Source organism: Molothrus aeneus, chromosome 5 (genome assembly GCF_037042795.1).
Source record: "Molothrus aeneus isolate 106 chromosome 5, BPBGC_Maene_1.0, whole genome shotgun sequence".
Taxonomy (NCBI): Eukaryota; Metazoa; Chordata; class Aves; order Passeriformes; family Icteridae; genus Molothrus; species Molothrus aeneus.
Window position 1 is genome coordinate 45,504,285 of NC_089650.1, and position 20,628 is coordinate 45,524,912.

Consider the following 20,628-nt stretch of genomic DNA (forward strand, 5'->3'; position numbering starts at 1 on the left):
TCCTGAATACAGGGACCTCACCTCCTCTAAGTGCTGCAGGCCAGAAATGCACTGCTTTTGGGATTAAAGGTTGAGGAGGTTGGAGAGAAAATAATTGTTGTCTACAACCCTACTGTCTTGGGTACGTATTCTGATTTAGATATTATTGCCCGGTCAAAAGGCTAGAGCAGAGGTGGGACTGGGAGCCAAGAGCAGCATACACCTCTCCCATGATGATGGCTGAATCATCTCTTGGCAGTGCCTCTGCCTTCTCCTTCCTGTCCCTGTACCTCTTGAGCAGGTGGAAGGACAGAATTTCTTGCCAGCATCCCATAGGCACCCTCCTAGGAGAGGACATTCTCCTCTCAAATGGCTTACCTATGTTCAAACTGTAAAGGTTAGGGAAGCCTTTAGTATGCATATTGGACAATCTTTCACTGCCATCACCATGTCACAGTTTCATTTCCACCACACCTTTTTAGAAAGTTAGGTAAAAATACTGAGAGTTCTCTGTTTATGACTAAATTGCAGTGGAGTTTGAAAGGCAGTCAAGTGTGTGTCTGTCTATGCCAGACCACACATGAATAAAGAAGCTAAATAAAATAAATAAAGTTAGCAGGACAAGAACTTTTCAAACAGGGATTCTCCACTCCCATCTCAGATATGAGCTATATATGCTATATGGAGAAACACAATCTGCCTTGATGAGGAGGTTAGTCTCTAATAAGTGCTAAAAACAAAACTAAGACAGGTTTGAACTGATGGTCTAAACCTAAAGATATAGTACTATGAAATTAGAAATAAACCCCTAGCTGGAAAAACAGAAATAATTGAGGAAGTGTAACAGCAGCAAAAAAATTTGAATATATCACATATTTAGAAAATATTTCATAGTGTTTTAACAAAAAAATTTCATTAATTCAAAATAAGACAAAATTATGTTTGGTTGATTTTTCTGATTGACATATGAATAAGTCAAATATTCATGACTCTATTTGGAATATTTCTTGATGAAATTCATTTGTGTTACACTTCATATAATCTTGTGATACGGCTTACTTTTAGTTCATGTTTCCTTGATAGTTTTAGTTTTTATTTCTATGTCAATGCTTTTTCATAGTTTTGAGTAAATCTTCACTGAAAGATTAATGCCTGGATTCAAACTGCCAGAGAGACGGACCTGGTCAGCTTTTGCATGAGATACATATGGATAGATATCTGTTGTGGTAATATTTACAGATCTGAGAGGCAAAACTGTAAAGGAGAGCTAGGAAAAAAATGCAGAGGTTATTATTGTTATTTAAGAGACTGCTCTTTAACCTGTGTACACATGTGTATGTGTCTGTGCATGTGTGTGTACCCCACATATGGTTCTACATCACTTCTCATATGTACATACACTGGTTAGATGAAGAATATTTTTATTAAATGAAGAATATTGAAGTTGAACCTTCCAGTGTTTGAAGGCAACATAGCAAAGGAACAGCTGATCACCTTAGAAGTCAACATGTATTTCACTTTGTGTGTCTCTTTAGCAGGACCTAAGGAAAATCCTGAAGGTGTCTGTGCTGATGCTGCATCACAGGCACTCTTCACTCATTGCAGCCCAGAGACAGCAGTCACAGGACATTGCTGCAGAGCAGCAGAGGCTCTGTGCAGATGTGCAGGGCTGGAAGAGCAACAATGCAACTGGTGAAGATGAAGGTAAATTCGGGCTGGTAAAGGTAAAGGTATGCAGGAGATTCCTGCAAACCAATAGTCTGAAGTGCATCTAGCTCTACATAGTAGGCAGCCAAGCAGATTCATCTATGATGGGAAGAAAAAACAACATTTGAAAATGGATTAACTCAAAGCACAAGAAGTGCATAAGAGGAATTCAGAAATTCTCTGATCGGTTATTTGGTTTCTGTTATTTCTCTGAAAACAATGAATTCTGAATTGGGAGTAAATAAAACTACCTGAAAAGTTATAAAAATGTCACTAGGAAATTGTAGTTTTTGCTTTTTAGAGATTTGTAGATTGCACTTAGAGATAAAAACTGAAATGAAAAGCCCTACAAAGACATTTTTAGAAATTGAGGAATCACTAGCAGTTGTTATTAATTTAATTGGAAGTTTCTGTATGAAAACAGACAAAATACTTGCATTCTTAACTGTTTTGGTTCTAAAACCTTAGCTATAGACACACCGATCTTCAGATATGGCAGGAATTATTTTCTTCATTTTGATCTTTCAGTTCTATTTATTTGCTGTGGTCTGGGTTTGTTTTTTGTTTTGTTTGTTTGTTTTTGGTGGTTTGTATTGTTGTTTTGGCATTTGTTTTCTTAGTCATGATTTTTATTAAATGCATGCATGGCACCATCCTGTAAATTCTGAAATACATGGGAAATTTTACATTCAAGCCAAGTCATTTGAGAGCAGTAAGATATTTTGCCAGTTCGGTCATCAGAAATGGCCTCTGCAAAGGAGGATTGCTTCTTTGTTCCTGTGTGTCCATGTGGTAGAGTAATTTGAAGTTTCTAGCAATCCACAGATATGTTAGTGAGTTTAATTAACAGAGGCCAATAAAAATAATAACATTTTAATGGAAAATTTAAAAAAAAATTAAAAAACACATTATGTTTTATTAGTCTCTGACTCCTGTCCCCTCCTAACTTTATCATCTGAATCTCTCTACAAAACTCAAATGCCCAGAACAAAACATGTAACTCTCACCAAGTAGAGTTTCCTATATTGGATAAACAAAACATGGAAAAGAGGCTGATCTTCAGCTCATTTCCATTAATTTAACTTTGTTGAAGTCAAAGGAGCTTCACTAGTTTACAGAAGTTGAACTCCTGTAAGAAGGATGGAAGGATGGGAGCACGTGGTCATCTAAGATTAGAACTAATTAGTAAAAGCAGTGTTTGAGAGAGTGTGATAGTTACAGAGTTTGCCAGACACAGGCCAGTTACTAATAACAAATACATTTGCAAAGCTGAAACTGTTTGCAGAACATTTCTCTCCCTCTTTCTGAGAAATCAGCTTTAAACTAAAGAAATTTGCTCAAAGAAGTACTTGGAAGGACTTTGTACTTGTTTTGAGGACTTGCACAATTGCAAAGTGTTTTATTCTGAAAGAGGCAGCGAGTTTCCACTTTATAACAGCCTGAGTGTACACAAGCTTTTCCTTTGCAAGGAATGTGTCTGTGCTGGCTGCTAGAGGGTCTGTCCACAGACAGTACAGAGGTCAGGCACTGGTAGATGCAGAGAGCAGAAAGGAAAGAGTGAGAGCAACCCACTGCTTCTGCCCAAATCCTCAGCAGTTCTCTTAACATTCCAGCTCCGCAACATTAATAGAATTCTTTTCTCTCATTTAGCTTTCTGGGAATTAAAGGCCAACTACCATTAAACTGTTCTTGTGTAGGCATGGCCAGACTCCATCACAATAAGGAATCCTGTTAACCACCTAAAAGGTGGATTCTGAAAGGTTGAACACAAATAGAAAGGCAGGTATAATTAAAGGAGCGGGTTATGAGTTTTTCAGCAAAATATGACTGAGTATTTCTGGCATTTTTAAATTCTATTGTCGAATTTTGTTCTTTAAAACCGATTTGCATTTCTGAATCATCTAGCACTTGGATATCTAAGCATTGAAAATTAAACAAAAGAGTCATAGTTCTTTGTAACTTACACTTATCTTCATTTTCTAATGCTGATGAAGTGAACTTAAAACACCCATTCATTTATGCAATGTAATCCACACTTTTCATCATTAAATTAAGAAAAAAAGAAAAAAAGTGCAAAGAATAGGGGTTTAATCCAGTCAAAAGAAAGTCCCTGCAGAAGCTCTGCAGGAGCCAAACAAGCTCACTACATAACCAACAAAACAAAAGTGAAATAAAAATCCCACACAGCACTTCTAAGAAAAATAAATCACAAAAGGTTTCCAAATGGCATAAAAAAATGTCCTTTTCTGTTTCTGATTCTGAATGTAATCTTCTTGAAGCAAGCCATCTGGGACAGGCATGCTAACCACAGTGGCTTAGTTATAGTAGTATTTGCTCTTCAATGCAGAGGCTGATTTTCTTCACTGTCATTAGTCTAAGCATCAGTAAGCTTTCTCCTTTTACAACTAAGTTTCCACTTGAGGAAGAATCTTCTAAAATCAATATGAGGCAAAATGCTATGTGTGATAAAATGTTACAGATAAAGTATTGTAAGCCATGATAAATCTCTTTCTTTCAAAGAAGCTGGGGGCACAGTAAGGTGTTATGAAGTAAAAAGCAAGAACTGAAAGAGAGAATAAGGATGCTGAGTTATGATTTGGCAAAACAAGACCATACCAAACAGTAATAATAATGTTGATCTGCTCAGCCAATAAAACAACAGGTTCAAATTAATATATTTCTGCCTAAAAATACAAATAAAAATAAAAAAAACAACAAAACCACTACTTACATTTCTTTGCATTAATTTATCCTTGCACTAAGCTATAGAAAAATTGTGTTGCAAACTGGTTTTTCAAAAGCCCTGCAGGTTTTGATGCCTTTTTTTTTCTTAGCACCAACTTAAAAGCTTTTCAGTAGGCCTGCTTTCCAAAGGAGTACTGATTATCAGCTTTTGAAGAAAGCAGCCTTCAGAATGTGAGATGCTTGAGTTCACTTTGTGCTTTTGTAAACATAAACCACTCTGGGTCTGGTCACACTGCTGAACTCAGTCATGGGTTTGCAAACTAAAACAAGATAAGGCAATCATTTCAGAATCTATACCTGAAACTTTTTCATCAGGCAACAACACCAAAAACTGAGGGTGAAGTCCATCATCCACTTACTGAAGCAAAACTGCAGGTCAAGGTAAATAATTTTAAGAAAAGCTTAAATGATTACTCTAGGTATTAATGTTTTGATTAAGTTCACAAAGTCAACCTGAATCCAGACCAAAACATGTAGGTGAAACACCTTTATAGGCAATCAAAAAGTGCAACTCAATTTATACCCCATGCCCATCTCTAATTGCAGTATTACCAGTTTCTATTTTTGCTTTATAGCTGCAAACCAACAGTGCCATCCACTGTTTTTCTGAGAAATCTTTCAATTACTTGCCCAAATGGTATTGAATACTGAAAGATGCACCAGCAAAATTAAAACACTTCTATCAGTTTCTGCTTCAATGGATCACCAAAACTTTATTTAGGTACTTGAAGTGCTTTTTAATTCAGTTTTAATACCTAATTCCATATTAATAACAAAAAAACATGCCCATTCATCCAATCTTTGGTGGATGCTACAGAAGGTTCTGAGTTTGTGAATTCTCTAAAATGGATGCAGTATGTTAACTTTCTCTCTGGTGGCTTCACTTCAAATAAAACCAACCTTCTACTTGTGTAAGCCTCACACAGCTTTGTATTGTTGCAGAAATCCTTAATGTAATCAAAAGTTTCTTAGTCCTAAGGTTAAAAAAGCTGAAATATCAATAGATGTTTTCATTTGAAGTATCATGCACATCTGTACTGACATGCAAATGACAAAGACAAAATCTGTATAATCAATTTTATGCAAGTTACAATCATGATGCTGCATTGTCTTAAGTCTTCCCTGAGTGACAAGAGAAATCTAAGGCTAAAGTTCTGCATTAAAAATCACTCTGAATTGCTATTGTTAATCCTGCAATGGGCTTTTCTCCAAGGCAGCATTTTTCCTGTTGATGACAAATATAAGCTTTAAGAGAATGCACATATAGTTCAAGCAATATGCATTTTGTGTTTCTGTAAGTATATGCATTAGTATAAAATGATATTATTATAGCAATTATAGCAATTATTACTTTTATCCTTGCATTTTAGGACTGGTGCTTTCCCTGCAATGAGTTGAGGACTTTTGAAAAATGCTCAGTCTACAGACTCTTAAATTGATTTTTTTTTTTCTCTTAGTCTGAGGGCAGACAGTGGCAACATAAATTTTGTGTTATCCCACTAGAGGGCCATGGCAAGAGCTGAAAGCACCACTACTTCCTTCTCCAGAGACACCACACAATTGTGCTCAGGGACAGAGAGATGGACTTTCTGTTGGTTGGCTTTGTTTGGTTTTTTGTTTGTTTGTTTGTTTTCCCTTTAAGTGGCAGTTTTTCTTAAACACCCTGAAATTGCTTTCACATTATTATGCTTTCACATAAGTTTTTCAACAGGCACAAAAAAACCTGTCAAAGGTTTGTTACTTCAACAGCCTGATCTGAGCCAGTGACCTGGTATGGAAGATTTTGTATCCCATTTCTCAATCCTATAGCCAGTATTCACAACTGTCTCTTTTCTCCTGTATTAATACTATAAACATTATTATAGGAAAGACAGTTGAACTCACGGATCATTAGACTTGGGGATGAGTGTGCCAAGCTCCTTGATTCGGTAATTAATATTATACCTTCTTCTTCTCTCAACTGTTAAAAAGAAACATTTACTATTTTTACACTGAAATATTTTTGGAGTAATTACATATAAAACATTTTAATTAGTTAAAAACATGTTAGTCAATATTCAGAAAAAATCTTCCTCAAATAGCAGTCCCAACATGAGCTCCTATCTGTCTCTGACTTAACTCTCAGGACAACTCTATCATTAGTACCATCTGTATCTTACCTGAACTACAGGGTATTCCTCCATTTAGAATTCAATTTCTAGAGAGTGAAATAGTCACATATTGTCCAAATGTGACCTAACATTTCTTTTTTCCTGATATTTATATATTCTCTCTCCACCATGCTCCCACAGAACAGAGATTTCAGCTTAGTGGAGTCTTGCTGGTGACTCCAACAGGGATACAAGACAATTCACCCAGCAACTGATATTTTGGCAGAGCTCCTGTTACAAATCACAAGGTAACAGCTTCATTATCCCTTATTTACAATTATCAGCATTTAAACCGACAGAGAGTACATAACTACAGCTGTATCCCCTCACTGCAACAGAGCAAGATTATGTCCCAAAACCACTTCACCCCTTTCCTTTGGTGATGGACAGCACAAAAAATACTTATGATCATTTTTAAAAAATAGAGAAAATGAAAAAACCCACCATGTTTGGAGATGTACACTTAAAGTCTAATGGCCTAATTTTGAATATAAATACAAAAAGCCCAGTAGAGCTAAGTTACAAGTGTTCAGCCAAGGGCATCCTAGTGGGTCTTCCAAGGCTGACTTCAATCTTCTCATAGTCATATGAGCATGTCACTTTCAGTCTCAGCCCCACCACCTGGATCACTTTTAGTCCTCTTCTTCCTGTATATAAAATGGTTTGCTTCCTGTCTGTGTGAGGCTCCTCAGTTTCTGCAGCAGTCAGTTATTTCCTCCCTAGCAGGCTCAAGCTCCAGGAACAACCTGAGTGTTATTATTTACTCTGATTATTTACTCTACCTTGGTGGGATGCATTATCTTGTCTTGTTTTCTATAGAAACAGGAATTTCACTTAACAAATTAAAGTATCTCAGTTTTTTTGGTGATGATTCGCAAATTCAGAAGACAGGGTTATAATCCTCCTGAGTGTACTGCTCAGTGAGCCCCTGCATTGCATTTGAATGAATGTGCTGGATCTTGTAGGAGAGCCCAGTGTACAAAAACACAGAGCAACTGGAAAATTTAAAAGGTATATTTCAGTTGTGTTGGCAAAATAATGGCATGGCAAAGAAAATTGAAGAATTTGCTTTAACTATACTGCCCTATGGTATAATAGCTGTTGCTTAATTAATATTTATACTGTAGAAAACTCTGTAAGATATTCACCAAAAAGTAGTCAACTAAGCATTAGCTATAAAACAAGGCAATGAAAAAATATCCTTACAAGTGAACACTTGCATAACTCCTTTTTCTTTGTATTTTTGCATTTTTTTCCTGAAAAGAAACTTCCAGTGGTTGTGTCAATGAGTTAGAAAGGGAGATTTTTAAGCTTGGAAACATGCTGCAATAGAATTTTCCTGATGTGCGTCTGTAACCTTTCCAGAGATATCCTGAGTTATCAGTAATATTTCAAAAATCAAATTATAGATAAGCCAAATCAGAAAATTCTTTTTCAAACTGCATGCACAGGATTATAATATAACATTCTTTTTTTGGAAGGAAAAAACCCCAAAGTTAAGTAACATTAGGTAGGCAATGTTTTAAACTCTGTCTGTTGCATGAAGGGGTTCCACTTCTTAAATCGAACTCCCTTTTCATGGTTTCATTCAATATACAGTCCTTCAAAAGGAATATTTTTGCAGTGCCTTTATTACTCCTTGTTATAAGAATGTACAAGAACATTTCTGTGAAATGTAGTCCTTAATTCAGCCTGAAAATTGAAAGTTTGTATCATTCCAATCAACTTTCAAAAACTGATTTTTCAGACCATCACTAAGAAACCTGATCCCCCCCAAAAGAGTGAATCACACTGATGAAGCCTTTATATGCGATGAGTGATTATATCCAAGCCTTTAGATAGCAGAGCTATGTCCAGAGAGCCTTTGAGCTCTGCAGTGTACACCTGGATGCTGCCTGTCTGCAGTGCCCTTCAGTTTAGTTGCCAGTGGTGCGGGAAAGTTCTCCGACATTTCGTCTGGGATCATGAAGGCTTATCACAGGACTGTGATAAGCCAAAGCAAACAGCAAATAGTAAGACATGGCATCCCTAATGCATCTATGATGAGCCTCTCTTTCCCCTTGTAGCTCCAGATAACTCCTACCCACCCCTTTTCTTAGTCCAGCAAAACTCCCCATTTCTGCCCTAACAAGACAGAGAGCAGCTGCACTGGCATTTCAGAGATTACGTGCTAGCAACACGTCTCAAAATCTTCATGGTCTGCCTGCAACCCACAAAAAAAATTACAGACAGATATAAGGATGCCTTCTGGAAATTCTATGTCGCAGAATATTGTCCACAGTGATTGCTAGCACTTTGTGCCAGTGGATGTATACTGTCAGGTATGTAATTTCATGCAACTAAATCCATAAATCCCTCTTTGATTACTGGAAATCAAATAGCCAGAGAAACAAGACAGAAGTAAGATAATAAAGATATAAATAGTGGCTATTTACTAATTACTAATTTAGGTTTAAATTCATAGAATCATAGAATATCTCAAGTTGGAAGTGATTCATAAGGATCATTGAATCCAACTCCCATACTATTTCTGTTGGAAGAACTGGAAAGGAGAACTTGAAAATTTTAACTACTTTATTCAACACTTTCCAAAAAGAATCCTGCAGACTTTTTCTTTCAGATTATGCTTTAGAGGGAAAAATTGTGTAATTTTATAGGCAATCTCCCAGTAATGAAACTGATGGGGTTTTTTTTGTAATTCTATATAAACTAAAATATTTTTTATTTTTGTAATTCTAATATTTAGACACCGAACTATGAATTTCACTGTTCTAAGACTGTTCCTCTAAAACCAACATGCCTATCATCTGCACATATCTGCACTGTTGTCCATATAACTTTAAGAGGTTAGCAACCACTTAGAAGTTGTCTGATACAATTTTTTTTCCTACCCCATCACCCATAAAGAGATACAGCCTCTTGCTTTGGCACTTCAGTAAATAAGGTGTGAAGACAAATTTTCAGTGTTGTTTTTCTCATAACCTGCTTCCTTCTTGTCTGCTTTGCACTGTAATTCTTAGAGAAAACATCAAGTCAAGTGTGCTACTATGAAAAAATAATAGCAGGAGATTATATGGAAATAAATTAATTGCAATATGCAAAGTATTTTGAAAGACAAAAGTCAGAGGCATAAATTAATTTCAAGAAAGAAAACTTTATGGTCAGCTGCTTTTGTAGTCTGAGTTGGCCTGCTGAGAGGCTGGTCTAGAAGAAGAGCAGAGATGTGGTAGCTAATGTATCATGGTTTTCCATTCTCCGTACATTCCATTTAATGAGATGGAAGATGAACATATACTTACTGAGATTGTGGTTATCCTTTTTTTGTCTCTCCTTTGCCATTGCTCTTGTATCTGCTTCTGACAGAAAGTAACATTTATTAAAATAGTCCTTAAAATGCAATTCCAGTACTTCTTTCATCTTCTGAAAATGGCCTCTTGTCACAGAGACCAGCTTTCCAGTCCTTTTACTGCATTACTTTTTTTTATTATTAAAACAGATCATAGACAAATCTTTATTCTACCAGTACTAAATTTTAAGCAAGTCTGGCAGGTTGCTTAACATTTTTTATGGCACTTTTTTAAAATCTAAGAATATTGAAATGCTATGGAGGGGTATTTTTCTCCAATTTCCTGTATTTTACATCAGGATAAAACTTACAATACACTAAGGTGAATATGGATTTTCTATATCCCATAATGCAAGAGTTAATCAGATTTGTAAGATATTGAATAAACTCATTGTTTCCTCTGAGTGACATTAACAAACTGTACATGATTTTTAGCATTCTTTGGATTAATTGAATGTAACTTTTAAAGTTCGTAATCCACTAATATAGCTTTACCTTGAATAGCCTTATTGTAAAGTTTTATAAGGACTATTTGTTCTACCCTGGAACAAATTTAATGGATGATAATAATTTATATTGTTGATCAGAAGCCAACATGTGGAAGAATATACTGTTTTCTAAAATATTAAGGTTTTTTAGAAGCACAATGTTCATAAAAACAGGACCAAATAGAGGGTTTCTGAATTTCTAAAGAGAAGAACAGAAAAAAAACATTTCTCATTTATCTTTGTTCTTTTCCTTAAATGAAACCAGAGACTGAAAATTCTCAGGAATTTAATTATGGATATCTTTTTCATGGATAAGATTCAACTTTTAAGACACACACCATTACTTATGCAGTTATATACTAAAATCTCAGAGTTTTTACCTGTGAGCTCCCTTTTTACTGGTAGATTAGCTGGGCAAGAAGCATTTGTGAGACCCATATTAGCTGGTGCCATTCCCTGGTCACTGTTATATATATCCAAAATGCTGCTAGATAGCTTGAGGGGTAAGAAAGGAAAGAAGAATAAGGAAAAAAAATTAAAATAAGTAAAAGACTTAAAAGATTTTTTAAAAAAACCAATGCATGCAAGGAGAAAATATCTTTGGATATGAGTCTGGTTTTCTTTAGAAGGAGTATATGTACATATATCTAAACGGAAGGATTCCTGTTATGCAATATTAACTACAATTGAAAGCAAAGAGTCACTGTCTGCTGTTTTTCTATAGGTGCCATTTGTGTGGGCTTCAGATCTACAGTGTGGGCTTGAGATCTACAGTTGCTTCCAAATTGTATTTTCTAAATCCAGTGTTGCCATGTCTGCACTTCAGATATCCATTAGGTTGAAAGTCAACTTTACCACAGTGATTTTGACCATACTCTCCAGTATGATTTTTTTAACCACAACTCTAAACTCTGAATTGGTACCTCATACAGGGCCTGGTCCAGCAATATATTCAGGGACCTAGTCATATATAATAGTTAAAATTAGAGTGGACAGTACATCATAGAATATACTTTGAAGAAAGGAACTGCACTGTTGTCAGGATAGACCAGATAACCTAATGGTTTTAAGATGAATAATGTATAATCATGTATACCAGTCCCCTTATTCCCTTAAAAAATATAATATAATATTATTTAAATAAGCCCATAGAATGCACACTAAGAAAAGTAAGGCTAAAGTATGTGGATTTCAGGTAATTGTACAATTACTTTTATTTGAATAACTTTACACATGAGATAACTGTAAATATGCGGAAGTTTACTGAAGAGAAGTCCAGGCTTTGCTCAGTTCCTATGACCCTATGACCAACCTTTCAGCATTGATCCTTTGCAGTAAAAGAAAAACTTTTTTGGCTTTTTTAATCATGAATATAAAATTTGTACTGACATCTTTGGGGTTTTTTGTGGTCAACACTCAAGGACTTAGAAACTGAGTTTGGGTACACATGGCCAAGAGAAAATAAATCCAAAAGTAAAAAAAGAAAAACACCAAAAACCCCAAAAGGATTAAAAAGTGGGTGAAAAATATGTGGATACAAACACTGACTTGAGACAGTAAAGCATGAAAAGAAATTAGGAGTTATTTAAGAAAATTGTTTTTCATAGTCAAGAAAATGTGTTTTTACAGATTTACCCATCAGCTATGGATCCTGAAACAACCTGGAATTTTCCAGGCAGGTCATCAAGACACCAACCATAGGTCTGCTGGGAATCAGACTCTTGTAATTTCTCATTTGTCAGACTCTTGTAATTTCTCTTTTTGTAGCGACTGTGAGCTTCATCACAAGTTACTGTGAATGGAGACAATTTTCCCAATTACATGCTCAGTGTGAAGTTTTTCCATGGCAGTGCTCCCTGTATTTTACATTAAAACTGGAATTTTAAACTAGCTTTATTTTTAAATAATGATTTTGTTAAATCAACTAATAACTTTAGTAGATAATCTGAGAATCAAGTTTGAGGTAAAGTCTCCCAGTTCTATTACATACTGTGAAATGAAGCAATCAGAATTCTTACTGAACACATATAAGTAACATGCTCATTTTTAAACAAGAGCTTTATTACTTAGGAAAACTGAAAATTCTTGAATACCATTATAAATCACAACACCAAGTCAGTTTTAAAAATCTGCTTATACATTTGATCTCTCAATGAAAATACTTTTTTAAAGAATGTTTGGAATTCAGATGAGTATTACTCAGAACAAGCTATGTTTAAGATCCAGGATTTGAATGCTAAGAGCATTCTCACATTAGGTACCTTTGTTTCATTTCAGGGGTAAACTGACAAGTGTTACAGAAGTCACTGCAGTTTTACCTGTGCATTTTCTTTGTTCCAGTGATAGGAACAAAGACATTACAAGAGTGAACTCATATTAGCTCTCATCATATTTAATTACTTCCTACATTCATGTAAATGAATTTGGTTTATTCAAATGATATATAAACAGAATGACATAAAAAATTGAGAGTCAATGTGACTCCTCCACTCCTGCACATCCAGGTTCCAGGGGACTTTGGCAAGGCTGTTATATGACTTAGGCTACTGTTTTTGTGAAATGCTAGGAAATAGTAACCACTGAAAATAATATAATTAATAAATAATCTAACAAATGAGAAATACATATCTGTCATTCTTTGCACAGTTCACACAGCTGTGTACATAAGTTCAATAATTTGCATGACACTGGTGACAATCTTCAATTTAGTAGATCATCAATGCCATTAATGAAAAAAACAGGCATGTAAACTACAGGTTGACACAAACATGAGATACTTAATTGATTAGTTCTAATTTTCAGACAGAATTTTAAATTTATCCTTGAAAGATAGTTAAATTTCTAAAGTCTATTCACAAGGTGTGAATTTAAATAACAATTTCCAAATCCAAGAGAAAATTTCATGACTGGCTAATTTAGCTGGCAAGGAAAAAACAATACCAGGACACCTCAAAGTTCAAAATTGTGTGGCAGTTCAAAAGAGCATGAATAAATTCAACTTAAAACCACAGACAGACATTTCAGCTGAGTTCAATTGCACAGTTGGTAAAGGCAATTCCATACAACTGCCAGACAATCCCCTTCCTTGCCCCACTGGTGATGCTGTGCCTGATGCACCCTAGGACACAGGAGGCCCTCCTGGCTGTCAGGGCACTGCTGGCTCACATTCCGCTGGCCATCAACCAGGACCCCCAGGCCCCTTTCTGCAGCACTGCTTTCCACCATCCCATTCCTCAGTTTGCACACACATGCAGGGTTGCCCCATCCCAGGTGCAGAATTCAAGACTTGTTTTTGTTAAACTTCATCCACTGACTGTCCAGCCCCCTAATTTGTCTCTTTGCAGAGCATCTCTGCTGAATGTACCATACCACCTTTGTTTCATGCAGATGCTCTCTAGCATTCTTCCCCTTGTCATTTCACAATATTTACCAGCGATTAGGAAAACAGAACCACCACTCCATATGGAGATGATGAAAATGAAGCCCAAACCAAAGTCATTTAACTACTGATGACTACAATCCTATCATCTCACTGATTAGAAGGATTCACATTAAGCGTTAATCCAGAAGGAATGGGCAGGGAAGAAGAGACAGTGGGGTAGCTCTGTATTTTAGGGAGTGTTTTGATTAGTTAGAGCTTAATGATGGGGATGCTAAGGTTCAGTGGTTTTGGATAAGAATCAAGGGGAAGGCCAGCAAGATAGTTTTCCTAGTTGGACTTTGTTATAGACCACCCAAGCAGGATGAAGAGGCAACTGAAATTTTCTATAAGCAGCTGAGAGAAGTCTTGCCCTTGTTCCCAAGGGGGACTTCAACTTACCACAGGTTGTCTGGAAGTACAACAGCCTAAAGGAAACAACAGTGCAGAAGATCCCTGGAATGTGTGACAGCTAACTTCCTGACACAGCTGGTAAGCAAACCAGCTAGGGAAGGTGACTGATGGATCTGCTGTTTGTGAACAGACAAGCACTTGTACAGATTTGACAGGTGGAGACCACCTTGGGCACAGCGATCATGAAGCAATAAAGTTTTTGAGTCTTGGGGAAGTGAGGAGAGGGGTCAGCAAGACTTGGATTTTCAGAGGGCAGACTTTGGCGTGTTCAGGAGACTGGTTGAGGCAGTCCTGAAGGGGAAAGAAGTCCAGGAAGGCAGTACCATGAAGGAAATGTTAAAGGAGCAGGAGCAAGACATCTTCATGTGTGAAAAGATGAGCCAATGAGGACGACTGGCCTGGCTGAACAGAGAGCTTTGGCTGGAACTGAGGGGAAAAAAGCATAGCGGAAGAAGAGGAAGGCAACTCAAGAGGAGGACAGCCACGATGTTGTGAGGTTATGCAGGGAGAAAATAAGAAGGACCAAAACCTAATTAGAACTTAATCTGGCCACTGCTGTAAAAGACAATGAAAAATGATTCTATAACAAAAAGAGGGATAAGGAGAATCCTCCTGTTTGCATTGGATGTGGAAGAAGATACAGTGACAAAGGATGAGGAAAAGGCTGAAGTGCTTAATGCCTTCTTTACCCCAGTCTTTAAGAGTAGTACTACTTGTTCCTTGGGTACCCAGCTACCCGACCCGGGAGACACAGCAGAATGAAGACCTCAGAAGCCAAGAGAAATGGTGAGCAACCTGCTCCACCACTTAGATATACACAGGTTCATGAGCCACAGAGGACGCACCTGAGGGCCCTGAGGGAGCTGCCAGAGGACCTCACTGAGCCATCTTGAGTCATTTACCATAAGCCCTGACTAACTGGGGAGGTCACAGTTATTGGAGTAAATGTGATGCCCACCTACAAGGTGGGCCAGAAGGAAGATGGAGGAACTACAGGCCTGTCAACTTGACACATGCGACAAGAAATGTTATGGAAAGTTAGTGCCAATTGCACTATCAACTGTCTCTTTCTTCTGTGAATTCAGTAGAAATCTGAATTATATTGCAATGGCCACTATGACAGATAAGTGGCTTTGTCGATATGGCCACTGGTGGTCTCCGTTTCGCACACTCATTCATAGTTAGCACAAAAAAATCTGCTATGAATTAGTGTGCAAGGAATAATTCTCAGTGATGGGATTCTGGATCAGGAGAAGAAATAGAGATTGATAAATATGACCTGTTTTGGACACCAAAACAGTGTTTCAAAATGGACTGAATGATCTCTGTCTCTTATTCTTGACTCTGAAGAAAGTTTGGGGTGAATGTTGCAGGCCTCCCTGCAACATATGTACCTTCTCAGGAAATCTCACTGGGCTCCTAATGTGAAAATCTCCAAATAAACTTTTACTTTAAAAATCACATAAGAAAGAATTCCTTTAAAATTAATACATTTTCTGATTACCAGAGACTTTTATAATATACAGTTAAAAAATGCATCAAAGTATTTTGTTGAAACTGTCTACCTGAATTTGCTCTGCATTAATATCAAGTATAGAAAGTTTCAAGGAATTTCTTTGCTAATGTTACTACACACTGAGAGCAGTCTTACAGTAAAAATTGGCTGATTTTGATACAACATGAGGAAACATACTTTTTGTCTGACAAAACAGGAAGTTCTTTTAGAAATGTAGACATCTGTAAGCAACTAATTTTCAAATTATAAAAACAAAATATATAGCACAATATGTTATAGAAATTGTGAGTCAAAATATATCTAGCTGTTTGGATGTGGACCAAAATTCCATATATCATAATGCAATATATTGCTTCTAGTGTTTAAGCAAGGAAAGGTTTTGCAGTACTGAGGCTTCAAATAGCCTCCAGCCCTACATTAAAAGATAAGTTTATATACCTATACACACATAATTTCACAAAAATTCAACACAATGCTACTAAAGGTATGAATCACTTAAAATGGCACAATTATACAATATGTGTACAATGATGATCTTACAATTCTACAGCACTGTGAAACTTGATGAATCCCAAAATACTTTAAAAATCCAGCTGATTCCACCATATCAGAAGCATATTGTTTTTTTTCAATTTAGATGTGGAAACACAGTATGAAAATTCCTAGGTACCAGCAAATCATTTATCTTGCAGGTCTCATATTGGTTCACACCTGTGTTTTTCTGAGAAGTCCTTGTAAGTCACATAATTTCCAAACCTTGCATTCATGATACTTATATTTTGCATTCATGATACTTATATTTATGTATATGTTTCAAGGAATTTAAATGCAAGCGGCTTGTAAGAAATGAGAACAGAAATATTAAAAATGGCAGAATATAATACGCCATCTTTCCCACTTCTGAAATACAGCCAGCTTTGGACGCAAGATCAACAGCCTTTAGCCCAGCAAATGGTTAACTGGGAATAACCAGTGACAATGTAGTATAGAGAATAATACAATTTCTAATTAAAACTGCAAGGAGCATTGAAGAAAGCAGCCTGTAATTAACGAAGTTAGCATTTGGCAAGGACACTGGGGTTAACATTCTTCCTTTTGTATAAAGTGTCATGGGATCTTCAATGCCTGTGTGCAAAGACTGGAACATGAGAATTTCCATTTATGGGGCTCAGTCCTGAAAGATACTCAACTTTGAAGCTTAGACCAATTATAAAAGCAAACTTCAGCTGGACTACCTGAGTGAATACACCTCACAGGGGCCTGTGACCTTGTGCTGCTGACAGCGTCCAGGGGAAGTCCTATGGAGGTCTCATCGAGAGAACATTGCTACGTTCAACACTTGGGTCTGAACTGCTGTGCAGGCAGGATTGTGTAGCAAATACTAAAGGTTTATTAAGAGCATGGATGACTAGCAATGGACAGCTTTGATCACAATTTGCAGTCTCTAATACCAAGTTTGGGGTGGGTTTATAAAGGAAAACATTAAGTGAAAGACATTGCCTTATGAAATGGAATTATGTGGTATTCCAAATCTTATATCATGATAGCTGTTGGTAAATATCATGTAATTTTAAGGAAGACTTAGCATTTCCATATTTTCCAAGAGAAGAATTTTGAATGCAGCAATAAAATATATCAATACAGATTGTCTATGCCAATTGACTTCTAGTCCCTGAACAGATCTATGTCACAAGAGTGTTCATTTGCATGATCACCTATTATTCAAGTATTTTTCAATTTTGGCTAATCTTTGCACAATATGTTTGCCTTACTGTAAAATTCAAGTCTGTAAGGATCATGGTTGTATCACAGTCAGTGTTGCACAGCTAGAAAATAACAGCCCAACCCTTTTCCAAAGCTAGAATTTTCTTAATTTGAGAATTCTGCTGAAAATGGTAATGTCCATTTTAGTCCATGTCTTGGACTTAAAAGCATTTCCTGGACATTGAGTTCATTTAACATATCATTACATAATCTAGTTCATGAGCCAATAATGCTCTGTCTAAAATCAGTTAGGTTTCACATCCCCAATATTTTTATTTGGAGTATGTTTAAAAAGTTGACTGATCGCAAATTATTGTTAAAAATCTTATCTTTTTATTTCCATTTATAGACAAATTTTATTTTGTTTTGTGTTCCTTTAAGACATATGCCATTGTTTAATGTCCCCGCCCCGCAGGTGACTGCTGGGAGTGAACATAGCTCCCTGGAGACTTTGCTTTGCTAAATGGGCCAGGCTGTGATTCTTCAGGCAGCCTTCCCATGCAATGATATGTTCTAACAAGAGCATCTCTCTACCTTTTCTGCTTCAAATTAGTATTTCTGAAGGCTGGACACCTTTTTTTGCCTATTGCATTCAAAGAGTTTCGTGCCCAGTGAATCCCTCACTGGATATTTCCTCATGTCTCTTGGAAATCAGTCTCATGATGGATACTAAGATCATATTTATCTCCTTTATGCAGTCCCATCATTTTGATGGCTTATACTATCCCCTGAACAACTAATGTAGCCAGATCTTTTTCTGTCATCTCCAGTTAATGAGTTCTCATCTTACTGCAGACATTCCTGTTATTAGTATTTAAATGAATGACCTTCCACTCAGTACTATTACATTTCTTCCATTTAGACCATTCTGTCATCACAGTCATATAATTCTTCCTCTATGATATCCTCATCCTTCTTTGTATTGGCAATATTTTTACTTTTGGTACCTCAGTAAATTTCATCAGCATAAATGTATCTTTTTGTTCCAAGATCACTTATGAAAATATTAGGTAAACTGAGATCAAGGATTGGTTATCAGTGCACTTCATTAATATATTTTTTTATTTAAATAGAAAAACTTTATTGTCTCTTTAGCTTGCTCCTTGGCCTGAAAGGAATTCTGTTCAGTTACTTTCTAAATAACTTATACTGCATTTTACTAAAATGTGTTCACACACAAGGTTGTCAACAGCAAACCTTGGATATGCAGGACTAGCTAAAAAAGATTAATTCCAGTAGGAAACAGCTCTCCATATACCCAGAGGATGTCACTAGTCAGGGATGAAGGAGGGTGTGTTTATCTTTAAAAAGCAGACACCTGACGTGTTCTAGTTGTCTAAAATGGCCAAACCCTAGGACATCAAGAGCTCTTCATCAAAGGTATCTGGACTGTCCTGGCAGGTCAAAACAGTTCATCAGCCAGCCTGCTTTCCCTTGAGGAACCTGCAAACAGACAACAGGATAGCCTGTCTTGTTATACTGCTGCCATTTCTCCAAGGGGCTCATTTCCTCACAGTCAGACTCACAAGCCCAAGTGCGATTAGAAAGGTCAGAATGTCCCCAGAGAAGATAGAGATCATGACCAGACTGCCTCTACCACACATCTTCATTCTGCTTGGATCAGAAGTGCTCATGAAAAGAGGCAAGTGGGAAGCAAGTTACAGGAATAGTCCTGCTAGCAGGATCTTCCTTTGCTATCCTTTTTTCCAGGGTTAATAACTGCAGACAAACAACCCACCAAGAGAGCCTGTTTCCTGCAGTAGCAGTGTGTGGCCCATTTCCACAGCAGCTGCTGTGCTGTGCAGAGCATTCTGAGGATCATTCACCCTATTACACATGGTCAGATCTCCTGTACTGCACCTGCAGACTTGGCAAACCTAAGAGGGAACCACTACACATGTGGCTTTACTTGTCACAAGAAGAGAGAGAACTATGTAGCTGCCTAACCTGAAAGGTTGAGTACTGTATCTGCGAGAGAAAATTTGTTTTGGTTCTTGGAAAAAATTGGTACTCACTCAGACTGCATCTAAAACAAAAGATTAGTGCAATATGTTATCATTTCCCACCCCTAAATATATCCCATTTAAATCATGTTTTCACGAGCTTAATTGATAGCGACACTTCAAGGAACAGTTTTGTAAAATGAGGCTACTTCTTCTTAGCCACAAAAAATGTAGCACACATCTATTTCAATGTGTTTCTCGCTTAATCATTTTAATTAAAGGAAAAAAGAACCCACAAAAGTAGGAATTTTGCACAATGTTTACCTTTTTATCCCATACATGCATCCCAAATACAAAAATTTCAATATTAAATTGTGTCCACAGTTCATTTCACATATGCCATAAAAGTTCATGTTTGTGGTACTGGGGTACCAAACATAAAAACACAGTTGATTGCTTGTCATACCTTTACAATTTATTCATGACAGGTAAACAAAACCCTTTTTCAATCTCTCAGGTTCACAGATTGACCTCAAAATATGCACTGGATTTGACCAATTAGTGAGTTGATCAATAAATGTATATTAACACATATTAACAAATCCATTTTCTAAATAACAATACCTGGTGTAATGGGTATTTGCAGGTTTTGACAAGGGGAAAACTGGGGCAGTTCTTGTATCTTCAATGTGTGTTTTAATAAACTGTGACTTTTCATCTTTTCAAATGTATTGCAGACAGGATGCATAATCTTGTCAATACAAGTACTGTGCTGGAAAGACTAGGGTTCAGCTTCCTTTCTCAATTGCTGTGCTGCTTGAAGAAAGTTGAACATAAGCTGTGCTATCCTTTTTATTTGTAAGGATGTGTTTGCACTATCAATTGCCAAAGAAGTTGCAGTGTACTGTTCTCAGAATCTAGAAGATTCCATTTACAGCTAAATATTCTTGGTTCTTTTGCAATTGCAATAAAACATACTTATATTTGAGTACAAATGGTCTTCAGCAATAACAATTAAAAAAATGCTCCAGTTTCTCTTTTTATTATGCAAAGAGACTAGCAGAAAATACTATTCTTCTCAGATTTGTTTTCATCTGAAAAAATTGTATCCCCTTCTATATTTATCTTTAACATGTTTCATAATTACACAATCCTCAA

General features: G+C 36.5%; 1 protein-coding gene across 1 annotated transcript in view; it reads right to left on the bottom strand.

Annotated features, from left to right (window-relative positions):
• The window catches only part of TFEC (transcription factor EC), an 87,660-nt gene that overhangs the window by 3,190 nt on the left and 63,842 nt on the right, over window positions 1–20,628 (bottom strand). Inside the window, exons 4-6 of the mRNA XM_066550077.1 lie at window positions 10,796–10,910; window positions 9,881–9,937; window positions 6,316–6,391 (exon numbers count right to left, since the gene is read on the bottom strand). Of these exons, the coding sequence (XP_066406174.1) occupies window positions 6,316–6,391; window positions 9,881–9,937; window positions 10,796–10,910 (248 nt within the window). The remainder of the gene's footprint in view (window positions 1–6,315; window positions 6,392–9,880; window positions 9,938–10,795; window positions 10,911–20,628) is intronic.